Source organism: Budorcas taxicolor, chromosome 1 (genome assembly GCF_023091745.1).
Source record: "Budorcas taxicolor isolate Tak-1 chromosome 1, Takin1.1, whole genome shotgun sequence".
Taxonomy (NCBI): Eukaryota; Metazoa; Chordata; class Mammalia; order Artiodactyla; family Bovidae; genus Budorcas; species Budorcas taxicolor.
Genome location: NC_068910.1, coordinates 6,244,937 through 6,258,206, shown reverse-complemented (window position 1 = coordinate 6,258,206; position 13,270 = coordinate 6,244,937). Strand labels below are relative to the sequence as shown.

The window sequence follows — 13,270 nt, the reverse complement described above, 5'->3', positions numbered from 1 at the left end:
GAGTGGACTGTTCCAGGACAGACCCCACGGCAGAGCGACACTGCCTGCCAGGCTGCGGGCTCTGCCCCGGGGCCCAAGCAGACAAGTGTAGCTTCACTGGTCTCAGCAGTCTGAAAGTGTACGAGAAGGTCCAGAGGAGACCAGCGGGCCTTGCAGGGACATTGAGGCTCAGAGGGGTCAGGTGGTGTATTCCAAGTCGCCCAGCAGCAGGCTGGATGCCCCGCCTCACCCCCTCCCCGGGGTGCCATGGTGCGGCACCTACCTCAGGCCGCACGGGATCCTCGATGCCCACCACACAGATGCAGGTGAGCTCGTTGAGGATGTCGTTCTCGTTGTCCCAGTCGGGCTCAGGGCTGCTGGGGAAGTCGCGGTAAGCCACACAGATGGTGCGGAGCCCGTCGCAGGCCATGGGCTCGATCACCTTCTTCACCATCTCGTCCCGGTCGCGGGGCCGGAAGACCCGAGGCTCACCTGCCCCGCTGAGGATTTTGCAGCACCTGGAGGAGGCGGGAGGGGGGTCAGTCAGGTGCAGCCAAAGGCCCAAGGACCCTCCAGCCAATGGGCTCAGAGCGCACCCCCACATCCCAAGTGACGCCCTGCACTGGCCGGGTCGGTCATCCAGGGCCCGTCCAGTCCATCTCCCATGACGCTTGGGATGGCCCTGGCCACGGGGCCCCAGGCAGGTTTGAAATCCGCTGCAGCTGCTTGCTGCTTCAGTCGTGTCTGACTCTGTGCAACCCTATTGATTGTGGCCTGTGAGGCTCCTCTGTCCATGGGATTCTTCAGGCAAGAATACTGGAGAGGGTTGCCATGCCTTCCTCCAGGGGAACTTCCTGACCCAAGAATTGAACTGGGATCTCCTACATTGCAGGCAGATTCTTTACCAGCTGGGCTACCAGGGAAGAACTTGAAATCAGGACCAACTAAAAAGAAATCAGGCAGCCTGGTTGCTGTATCTGCTCTCAGGCCACCCACCAAAAGCCTATTGGCTTTGTTTCATTTTCACAAGGTATCATCCGAAAAGGTAGTTTCACAGCTAAGATGGTTTTCAGAGGGCATAAAACCTAGGCGAGGGGTCTCTGACCCCACCGGTCACATCAAGATGGCTCAGGGAGCACTGAACAAATCCCCACCTCGAGCCTCAGGTCAGAGGTTCCAATTCAGTTCTTCTGGGGCGAGTCCAGGAATCAGCGTTTGTTTGTTTAGAAATCTCCCTGAGGTTATTCCAATGTGTAACAAGGGTTGATTCCCCTTCAAGGTACACATGGGAAAATGGGTGCAGCAAGGGGGCCTGACTTGCTTAGTTCTCCGAACTTATTGCTGACACCTGGAGTCAGACGAGACTGCCAACAATGAAAATCATGTTGTCAACAACTCCACACTCAGAGAAGTGACAGGAGGGGGCCCCAAGGGTGACAATAGGGAGAATTTCCTGATGAGACAGTGACTTGGGGGCGGAAAGGGAGAACCCTCTGCATGAACATTTAAGAGGCTGTTCAGTCGTGTCCGACTGTGACCCCATGGACTGCAGCACACCAGGCTTCCCTGCCCTTCACCATCTCCCAGAGTTTGCTCAAACTCATGTCCATTGAGTCAGTGATGCCATCCAACCATCTCATCCTCTGTCGCCCCCTTCTCCTCCTGCCTTCCCTCTTTCCAAGCACCAGTGTCTTTTCTATTTAAGAGGAAATAGCAGCAAAAGCTGGAGAAGGCAATGGCACCCCACTCCAGTACTCTTGCCTGGGAAATCCCATGGACCGAGGAGCCTGATGGGCAGCAGTCCATGGGGTCACGGAGAGTCGGACACGACTGAGCGACTTCATTTTCACTTTTCACTTTCATGCATTGGAGAAGGAAACGGCAACCCACTCCAGTGTTCTTGCCTGGAGAATCCCAGGGACGGGGGAGCCTGGTGGGCTGCCTTCTACGGGGTCGCACAGAGTCGGACACGACTGAAGCGACTTAGCAGCAGCTGCAGCGAAAGCCCTGGGCGCCGCGGCCCCGCCCCCAGCCCCGCCCCCGGCCTGCGCCAGGCCCCTGCGTAGACCCGCTCCCTTACTCACTTCTTGAGCACGATCTCCGAAGCGCCCTTGCTGTACATGCGGAAGCTCTCGTCCGGCAGCTTGATGACGGTGCTCATGGACTTGCGCACGGAGTTGAAGGTGTAGACCTTGTACAGCTTCTCCTCGGGCATCCGAGCGCGCACGGGCTCGTAGTCTTGCTTCAGGTCCAGCACGAAGCCCAGCAGGCCGCACTCCGTCTTGTTGCCCACCTGCCGGGGCAGGGCGCCCTCCTTCTCCGGGGGCTGCGGGGAGAGGCCGGGGGTTCACTGGGACGGCCACCTGGGCACTACGTGGCGGCGGGGCTGGGTGGGGCTGCTCCCACCCGCTCCCTCACTCTCCGGCCTCTGCATCCCAGACCCAGTCTGGGCTCTTGGGTGATGGAAATTAACCAAGATGGGGTTTTTAAGACTTATGATTTCAAACATAAATTGATGACAGAATTTAAAAAAAAACTGTGCACAGACCACCCAGCTCTGCAGAACTTGAGGCCTTGTTCGCTTCAGATTTTTCTTTTTTGTTTTTTAAGAAGTCAAGTCTAACAGATAAAGTTGAATCCCCCCTTGTACCCCTCCACATCTGTATAACCCACTCATTGTCCCACAAGGAAACTCTCACTTAAATTTGGTATTCATCCTTGCCCTCTCTGTTTTATCTTTTTGTTTCGAGATTCATGCTAGATTCACAGGCGACAAGAAATAATACATATGCCCTTCATCCTGTTTCCCCCCGAGTGCTCACTTCCTGAGCGACTGGACCACGAGAACACAACCAAGGTGTTGATGATGATAGAACTGACCCGGCGGGATTCAGATCTCACCGGTTTTAAAGCACTTCTATGTGTGTTTAGGTCTGAACAACGGCATCACTTGTAGATTCCTGTGGCAACCATCATGAAGGTACAAAACCATTCATCACAACACTCCCCTGTGCCATTGTGTGTGTGTGTGTGTGTGTGTGTGTTTTGAGATAACCATTGTAAAAAATTTACAATGTGGATATAAATTTTAATAAAATTTAAATTTTACTGCCTATGGTTTGTTTTCTTAATTTGTTATAATTAATTTTTATTGGAGTATGGTTGCTTAACAATGCTGTGTTAGTTTCTGCTGGACAGCAAAGTGAATCAGCTATACGTATACGTGGTATTATTGTTGTTTAGTGGCTAAGTCCTGTCTGACTCCTTGTGAACTCACGCGCTGTATGTAGCCCACCAGGCTCCTCTGTCCATGGGATTTCCCAGGCGAGAATACTGGAGTGGGTGCCGTTTCCTTCTCCAGGGGATCTTCCGTATACATACATTCCCTCTATTTTGAATTTCCTTCCCAGTTAGGTCATCACAGAGCACTGAGTAGGGCTCCCTGTGGGATACCGCAGGTTCTCACCAGGTATCTGTTTTGTACACAGATCAGCAGCGTAGACATGCCAATCCCAGTCTCCCGATTCTCCCACTCCCTGCCCCCTTGGCGTCCATGTATTTGTTTTCTACGTCTGTGTCTCTATTTCTGCTTTGCAAATAAGATCTATACCATTTTTCCAGATTCCACATATATGCATTAATATATATTTTCTGACTCACTTCCCATGCTGCCCTCTCATGACTGCGGTCATCTCTCTCCCTCCCCGCTCCCTCCCCCCCTTCCCCCCCACCGGCAACTCCTAATCTGTGCTCCAGGTAATTCTGCCATGTTGTGCAAGTTATATAGACGGAATTGTACAGTATGTAACCTTTTCACTCAGCACAGTCCCCTGGTTATCCAGAAAAGTTGTTGCATGTCTCAACAGTGTGTTCCTTTTCCCGGCTGGGGGGTATTCTATGCTCTGAATGTAACGTCCTTTGCGACTTCAACTGAGGTTGAAGCAAATACAACTGCTAATTTTGTGTCACAGTGGCCAACCATCGGCAATTTCATGCCGTTTAACTTATGGTATATATGGGCAGTGCTGGTTTACACGTTGCAAAGGACAGGTAAGGAGGCTGTACACATTCTTCTGTAACTTGCTTCACTCTCAGGAACATCCAGTTTTGGAGTTATCCCCATTTAGGGCACTAGTTTGTTCTTTTTTAAACTTTGGAATATAACTGTTTTACAATGTTGTGTTAGTCTCTGCCATACATGAACTGAGTCAGCTATATGCATGCATATATCCCCTCTCTCTTGAACTTCCCTCCCACCCCACCCCCATCCCACCCCTCTTGGTCATCATGGAGCACCGAGTTGAGCTCCCCATGCTGCATAACAGCTTCTCACTAGCTATTTATTCTACATATAGCAGTGGACATATGTGGGTGGATCTGGAGCCTGCCATACAGAGTGAAGTTAAGGCAGAAAGAGAAAAACAAGTATCGTATATTAACACACAAGCTGGAATCAAGATTGCCAGGAGAAATATCAATCACCTCAGATATGCAGATGACACCACCCTTACGGCAGAAAGTGAAGAGGAACTAAAAAGCCTCTTGATGAAAGTGAAAGAGGAGAGTGAAAAAGTTGGCTTAAAGCTCAACATTCAGAAAACGAAGATCATGGCATCCGGTCCCATCACTCCATGGGAAATAGATGGAGAAACAGTGGAAACGGTGTCAGACTTTATTTTTGGGGGCTCCAAAATCACTGCAGATGGTGGCTACAGCCATGAAATTAAAAGACGCTTACTCCTTGGAAGAAAAGTTATGACCAACCTAGATAGCATATTCAAAAGCAGAGACATTACTTTGCCGACTAAGGTCCGTCTAGTCAAGGCTATAGTTTTTCCAGTAGTCATGTATGGATGTGAGAGTTGGACTGTGAAGAAGGCTGAGCGCCAAAGAATTGATGCTTTTGAGCTGTGGTGTTGGAGAAGACGCTTGAGAGTCCCTTGGACTGCAAGGAGATCCAACCAGTCCATTCTGAAGGAGATCAACCCTGGGTGTTCTTTGGAAGGAATCATGCTAAAGCTGAAACTCCAGTACTTTGGCCACCTCATGTGAAGAGTTGACTCATTGGAAAATACTCTGATGCTGGGAGGGATTGAGGGCAGGAGGAGAAGGGGACGACGAGCGTGAGATGGCTGGATGGCATCACTGACTCAACGGACGTGAGTCTGGGTGAACTCCGGGAGTTGGTGATGGACAGGGAGGCCTGGCGTGCTGTGATTCCTGGGGTCACAAAGAGTCGGACACAACTGAGCGACTGAACTGAACTGAACTGATGCGGAATCTAGAAGAATGGTACCAATGAAGTTATGTGAAGGGCAGGAACGGAGACGCAGACGTTGAGAACGGACATGTAGACCCAGCGGGGAAAGAGGAGACTCGGATGAATTGGGGGGGTTGTTCCTTTCTAACTGGACTGCATGGACACCACAGCCTCTGCCCTGAACCTCAGTGAAACCACCTACCACCTCTCCCCAGTGCCTCTCACTTCCCCTCTTGGCTGCTGGGACACAGGCTGTTGTTTCTCCACCCTGTCCCTTTAGCCCTGCCGTTCCTGCCTCTTTTCCCTGCCAGGCAAACTCCCCTTGCCTTTTAAGGACCAGCACAGGTATCTCCTTGTTGTTGATGACTTTGTCACCCCCGACTAGGAGCTGTATTCTTCCATCCCCTGCCCAGGTTCTCAGGGCCAGCACAGAGCCCGGCACACAGTAGGTATTTACTCATTGTTTGCAAGATGGCTCAATGCAGACCAGCCTTGGGGGCGGGGGGTGAGAGGCACAGGTGGCTGGGTAAGCACGAGGTGCTCCATGTGAGCGCTGATAGTACCATAGGTGGCTGTGGGAAGTTCACATAGCAGGTGGGCTCACCTCCCACAGCTGCCCCCCCCCCACCCCCGCCACACAGGCAGACCACTTGTATAAAATCAGTGTGCAGCGACCCAGGTGGAAGTGGCTTTGGGAGCGGTGAGAGCCACCACAGACAAACGCAGACCCCAGAGAGACACTGAAGAGGAACAGTGTCTGTGAACATTCTGTGTCCCCCTCCCACCCCATGGGTGGGTCTCTGTGGGTCTCAGACCAGCCTCGCACAGGAGCCCTCCAAACCCTCACTCTCAGCCTCCTTGGTGTTGTTCATACGAGCGGCCTAGGTAAGAGGGAGGCAGACCCCAGAGGATGCTGGCATGGATGGGGTGGCAGTGCAGGGGGAAGGATGGCAACAGGACCTGTCCCTGGCCGGCCCCTTCTGCCCCACAGTCAAGGCTCAGGCCCCAGGAGCAGACCTGAGACATGGCGGGTTGTGGGCACTGGCCTCGCCATACATAGCCGTGGACCCTAAGTCATCATCCTCAGGGTCCCCACGTGTAACATGGAAAGGGTGGAGCAAATGATTTCCAGCTGAGGAAAAAAAATCAACCCACTCCTTCAAGTGCATCGTGGGCCGTAGTGAAGGATGGTAGAACAAGGCAGAGCTGCGGGTTCCTCCGAGGGTTCTGGGGGCTGTGGGTCCAGCCTGAGAGTACCCTCCCTGCTCCATGACACGTCCCACTAGGCCCCAGCACTGCGGACCTCAGAAGGCTCCCCACTCCCACACTGTGTGGATGTGACTTGAAAGCGGGAGAATCTGACAGCTCCCTCTTTCTGATGTTTGGGAAAAGAGACATTAAGCACTCCTCGTAGTCTCTGCAGCATGCGGTTATGTGTGCTTTGGAAATTTACATATTTATTTACTTTTTTTTTTTTACAATTTTATAATTAATCTTCTGGTGATTTCCAGAGTTTTATGTGTCTTCCACAACGGTTCCCCCTACCCCCCTGCTTATGAAAGAAGATGATGACACGGAGGACTGAAATAAAAATGGCTAATTACTTATTTGCCCAAGAGAGCTGAGCAGTTATGCCTGCAAACACACAGCATTTTATTACCCTCTGTGAAATATTTTAATTTTCCCCTAAAAGGATTTCAAACAATCCATGGCTGCAAAAGGCAGGGCTGGCTCCTCCGTAATTCAATTTGTTCCTGTGAACTTGAGCTCTGAAATCGCCTACGTGTATTATTAAGAAGCAGGGACTCGCCCCTTTTTTCTTTCGTCTTTGTTTTTTTTTTAAATCTCAACAAACCCATAGGTTTTGTTATTACTGTAGACTTCGCAAGAGCCTTTGCTCTCTGGGGCTCTAAGTCTGTAAGAGAGTTAAGGCATTGGTTTTGAGGGGCAGCGGGCAGGCCTGGGGGGAAGTGATTTGCTACTGGTCAAACCTCCGGCAAAGCCTGGTCAAAGGCCTGGGGCTGCCTCCAGTTCCTGTCATTCCCAACGCAGTGCTGTTTGCTGCACATGTCCCTGTATGAGCGGTAAGCCCTTTGGGAGTGCTGGCTGCTGCTAACTTTGGGTAAGCTGGGTGAACATAACTTTGAGAGGGCAATTCATGTTCCTGTTTTGGGATGCTTGGGAGTGACTGGAGCTCAGACACAAGGAATGATGAGCTGAAGAGCAGTAAGTTATAAATAACATCTGAAAAAATGAGATTTAAAAACATATAGCGAGCAGGTGCCACCTCACCCCCATGAGGACGCTGTTATCCCAAACAAAATAGGAAACGCGCGTTGGCAAGGATGTGGAGAAACGGAAAACCCTGGTGGGAATGCAGAATGGTGCAGCTACTGTGGAAACCAGCATGGAGGGTCCTCAAAAATTACACACAGAATTACCGTACAATCCAGCAATTTTACTTCTGGGTATATTACCCAAAAGAACTGAAAGCAGAGGCTCGAGAAGACATTTATATCCCCAAGTTTACTGCAGCGTTGTTCACAGTAGCCAAAAAGATGGAGGCCACCCAACTGTCCGTCAACTGGTGAGTCGATAAGGAAGGTGTGATCTACGCGTACAGTGGAATGGTATTCAGCCGTAAAAACGAAGGAAACTCCGACCCATGTTCCAGCATGGATGAACCTTGAGGACATTATGCTAAGTGAACTAAGCCAGACACAAAAGGACAGATACTGTGTGAAGCCACTTACTCGAGGTCCCTAGAGCAGGCACTGGAGAAGGCAATGGTCCCGCTCCAGTGCTCTTGCCTGGAGAACCCCAGGGACGGGGGCGCCTGGTGGGCTGCCATCTATGGGGTCGCACAGAGTCGGACACGACTGAAGCGACTTAGCAGCAGCAGCAGCAGCAGCAGCAGCGGAGCAGTCACATTCATCCAGACAGAAAGCAGCAGGGTGGGTGCTAGGGGCGGCGGGGGGGGGGGGGGGGGTGCGGAGGGGGAAGGGGAGAGTTTAAAGGGAACGGAGTTGCAGCTGGGGAAGAGGGTAAGTTCTGGATGTGGGCGGTGGGGACGGTTATACAATGTGACTGGACTTAATGACACTGATGTGTACACCAAAATGGTTAAGGTGATCAATTTTAAGTTATGTGTCTTTTACTGAAATATTAAAATCCCCTCGACACCCCCTCTCTGTCCCCCAAAACCCCACAGACATAGCACGGTAAACTGCAGCCGCGGCCACAGGACGGCACTCGTGAAAGCGCATTAGAAAGTGACTTTTCACTCTCTGGTGGTCTCTGGCAGTTGAGCCCACTCTTCTCACCCCTTGAGGATGGGCACTGGCAGAGGAGCCTCCCCGAGGCCTGGATGGACCACCAGGAGCCTCGGAAGCTGCAGCAAGGACTATGTGCCAGATGCCAGCTCCGCTTGCCCTTTGCTAAACTCTTCACTAAGCTTGCATCTTCAGTTACATCCTCATGGCTTCCTAGGAGGGGCAGACTGTTATTATTCCTAGGTGCATGGGGAGGCCTGGAGAGACCGGGTCTCACAGCTCATGAGTGGCTGAGATAGTAGGATTTGACCCTGGCTGGTCTCAGCTCTGTGTCCACACAGAACGCTTTCCCAGCAGCCCTGCCTGTCTTCCCTAGCATTTCAGATGGTTGGTTAACGAGGAAACTGGTGGGAGACTGGTTTGGAGCCCATGGTGGGGGCGGTGGGGAGGGCTGTCTTGCTTATCTCTGCTTCCCACTGTGGGTAACCAATGAATATGTGTTGAATGAATAAATGAATAATTTGGTGTTTGTGGGTGTGGAGTGCTGCCAACGGGAGGCCAGATGGGATGGGATTTTGTCAGAATGTTGGCCTCCAGAATTGTTATCTGAGGCTCTGCCTCCCCAGGAGCGTCTCAGGAGCTAGGCCTTGAGGGACAGGAGGGCAGAGCCAGGACCTTCACGAAGGCTACAAAGGCCCAGGTCAGCGTGTGTGTCCTGGATGACAGCTGGACAGGCTGAGCCGCCCTGGGGAGACACACCCGTGACAGCAGACTCCCCGGGGACCTTCTTGAGCTCACCACTGCCCCGTGTGTGTGTGTGTGTGTGTGTGTGTGTGCATGCATGGATGTGGTACGTGTGTGTACACATGCACGTGTGTGCTGTGTGTACGTGCTGTGTGTGCGCTGTGTGTAGTACAGTATATGTGCGTGTGTGTGTGTGTGTGCAGGCACCTGTGTGGGTATGGTGTACGTGCTGTGTGGTGTGTGTGTGTGCACATGTACAGTGAGAAGGAGGATACATGGATTAACAGTTCTGTTAAAAATTAGACTCCCCCATTCAGGGTTACTTGTTTTAAACTGTTCTCCTAGGGACAGTGTTTTCAAAGAGAACAAAAACAAAACCAACGAACAGAACCAGAACAGCTGTTGAATTCAACACAAAGGTACTGTCACTTCACAGACCAGGACGAAGAGCAATCCCACCTCCCCGTCTGAATGCCCTGCTAAGTCACTTCCAGGGTCTTCTGCGCCTTCTGGAACCACTGTCCTGGCCAGAGTCCCTCGCAGATCTGGTTTGACTCAGGGGGGTTGAGGCTCCTGGAACATTCATTTGCACCCTGGGTTTGGAGCTAGATCTGAGTTCAAGGGCTGACTCTCTGCTTTCCAGAGTTAGTGCCCCACTTCACCCTCCTCCCAGGAGCTCTAGTTCTAAGATTCATGAGAAATGCAATCAAGCAGATCCTTCCTGCCTTTTAGGTTTTACTGGGGCTCTTGGGGGTATGGAGGCACCTCAATTTGAGGTAGTGCCTATAATTTCTAACTAGGTGAGTGCATGTTCAGTCATGTCCGACTCTTGCGACCCCTATACACTATAGCCTGCCAGGCTCCTCTGTCCATGGGATTCTCCAGGCAAGAATACTGGAGTGGGTAGCCATTCCCTTCTCCAGGGGATCTTCCCGACCCAGGGATCAAACCTGGGTCTTCTGCATTGGCAGGCGGATTCTCTACCACTGCGCCACCTAGGAAGCCTCTACGAGGTGAAGCTTGCCTTATTTATTCAGGACAACCATCCTGCCAGGAAAATCCTTCCTGCTCCTTCCCTGAAGTGAAAACCACTTCAGGGACCTCAAGGAGATTTGCTCTTCTCTCAATAGTTTATGTTACCAGAATATACGCCATAAACTTCCAACAGTTTGACTCCACATGTGCCCATCTTCATTGTAATAATTCAAATGTTAACTGTAATGTCAACCTACTTTAAAAGAGGTCTCATAAAATAAAAAACATTAAAGTCCGCTTGGGTGGTTTCAGAGCACAGAATAAACGTGGGCGGAAAAGGAGAACGTTCTTCCAAAAGAAAGCACGGTGCTTCTAAAGTCTGAGGAAGGAGCTATTTCCACCTGAGAGCTCAGCTGCGGCTCTGGGAAGCAGCAGGGCGACAGGAAGAAGCAGCTAGTAGAGTCTCGACACTCAGAGAGTTAGAGGCGACAAAGAACCTGAGGGTGCGCCAGGATTTCTGAGGCAGGGAAGCCATTTCTGACTAAAAGATGATTCATGTCGCTTGCCTCAGAGGGCAAGCTTCGTTGCCAGTGATTAGAAACAGAAGTGGAAAGAAGAGAATTCCGGTGTCCTCAGAAGGGATGGGGCGTGTGGTTGAGGCTGGCCCCCTGAGAGGGACCTCCTGGTCCCGTTTCCTGGTCTGCCCCGGCAGCCTCCGCTCTCTCACCATCCTCCACCAGTGCCTGGGGGATTCTGAGCATTGTGAGGAGAAAGGCCACTAAGGGCGTAACTGCTGCCGCCCCAACTCGCCCTCAGCCTTCCCATCATTCCAGACCTGGGAAACGCCCAGGCCACAGACTGTCTCATCTCTAAAAGGCCTCTGGGCCTTGGCAAGGCTGTGTGGCCCTGCCCAGAGCTCCTCCTCACCCGCCTGGTCAACTCCGCCACGATTCTCTGGGCTCAACTCTGTCACCTGGTGTCAGGAGCAACCTGGGTCAGGACACCTGCTGTTTCTGCAGCTCTGTCGTCTCAGCTGCAAGATGCAAATGGTCATATTTGCCTTGATTACCTGGAAGGGACGTGGAGGGTCAAGCTAGACAGTGGCTGGAAGAGCAGGCTATGCAGGCTAAGGCTCAGAAGTAATAAAGGACGTAATAAGAGCAATAATTGACATGGACGGGGTAGTTGCTACATGTCAAGCAGGACACTGGGAACCACACATACACCCTCTTATCTGATCTCACAGCAGCCCTGGAACTTCTTACAGCAGCCCTGGGAACTGCCTCAAGGCATGTATACGGCCAGAGGAGCTGGACATGGAGCAGTGGGGGTGGTGAGCTGTGCAGGCTCTGGACTGGACAGACGTGGGTTTGAAACCTGGCCCAGCCTCTCGTCTTCTCTGGGGCCCTGTTCTCTAACCTCTCTGGACACGCTCTTTAGCCCCCCCCCCCCCACCCAGCTTCGTTGTCCTTATCTACGAGTTGGAGACGTGACATTGCCTACTTCATGGGGTCTTCATACAAGCCAACATGGGTTAAGCACTCAGCACTCTCTCTGGCGAAATGAATACTAGTGATTATGATTAACTGTATACTCACTTAACAGATTGGAAAGCAAAGGCTTAGAGAGGTTAGGTAACTTGTTCAGGGTCACATGGGTGGTAAGTGCTGGAGCTGAAGTTTGAACCTTGGTCTGTTGGACTTCAGAGCCGAAGCTCCTAACCTTTGCTTACTGGATTGGGAGTCAGGACATATGGATTCTAACTCCGCAAACCCACAGGGTGACTTGGCCCAAGTCCTTTCCCATTTCTGGGCTTCAGAGTAAAGTGAGGGGGCTGGACCAGGTGGTCCCTAAGATCTATGAATCCATGCAGATTACACCTACACAAAGTACCCTTGCAAATACACATCTAGTTGTTTGTTGTTTTTTTTTTTTTAATCTTTTAGAATAACAGCCATTAGTTACTTTGGAAGTCTCTGGATCAATGGAGAGTAGAGAGTTGAGGGCACATTCAGAAAAGATTTCCTCGGCGTGCTGGAGGTACCAAGAGAGCCTGGGTGTTAGCCTTAGGCTGGGGCCAGGGCCAACTCCTACTTCTTGCTGCCACAAGAATAGGAAAGTAGAACATGGAGGTAGCCCTGTCCTGAGCCTCTTATCAATTCAGACTCATCCCTTCACCACCCACACACTCATCCATCTGCCTACTCATCCATTTACTCACCTATTAACCATCCTTCCATCCATCTTCCATCTGTCCATCCATCCCTCTCCCTACCTAGTCCCCATCTCACTGATTACATGTCCATACATTTATTCACCAGTCAATTCACGTACCTCACCCACCCAACTAGTACTTCCCAAGAGCCTGTGCTGGAGGGAGCGGAGATAACTCAGCTGTGTCTCAGAGCACACAGCCTGCAATCAGACCACATGAAGACACAGAAGAATCAGCACCCTCCTACAGGGGGTAACAGCCTTGGCCAGGATCTGTTTCCCAGGCCAGGCTCATTTCCCAGTCAAGGCTGGTGGATATCGTGGGGACACTGTGCACCTTTCGTGCTCATCTCCTCTTGCATGGTAAAGATGTCCCACGTCTAGATTTTCCAGCCGGGTCTGGAGGGTGGGTGGACTTCCACTTTGGACCGACTAGTCCATGATGCTTCTCAAAATTCCTCTAGGACTGCAAGGGCAGGTCCTGGGAGCCCAGGGCCTGGGACTACAGGGGCAGGTCCTCTCCATATGGCTGACAGTCCTGGCTGTGAATCTGATCCTCTGGGTTCCAGGCCTTCCTTCCTGAGACCAACCAGTACTAAAGATGCTGCATGACTGGTTTCAAGGAGCAAGAACCTAATCTGGGCACCCTACTCAATAGCTGGTTTTAGGGTATCTGTAAGATGGCTTTGCCACCAACTTTGAGCAAAACCCTTTCTTCTGTAACCTCGATGTCTCTGCTGTCTATTCACTTATTGATTAGCCTCTGCATGGCTACAAATGGGTGATTTTACTGCTAACAACAACAAAAACTGCTAATCACCCTGAG

General features: G+C 51.5%; 1 protein-coding gene across 1 annotated transcript in view; it reads right to left on the bottom strand.

Annotated features, from left to right (window-relative positions):
• ATP2B2 (ATPase plasma membrane Ca2+ transporting 2) overlaps positions 1 to 13,270 on the bottom strand; it is a 117,698-nt gene that overhangs the window by 32,048 nt on the left and 72,380 nt on the right. Inside the window, exons 12-13 of the mRNA XM_052649317.1 lie at positions 2,064 to 2,305; positions 263 to 497 (exon numbers count right to left, since the gene is read on the bottom strand). Coding sequence (XP_052505277.1) covers positions 263 to 497; positions 2,064 to 2,305 — 477 coding nt within the window. The remainder of the gene's footprint in view (positions 1 to 262; positions 498 to 2,063; positions 2,306 to 13,270) is intronic.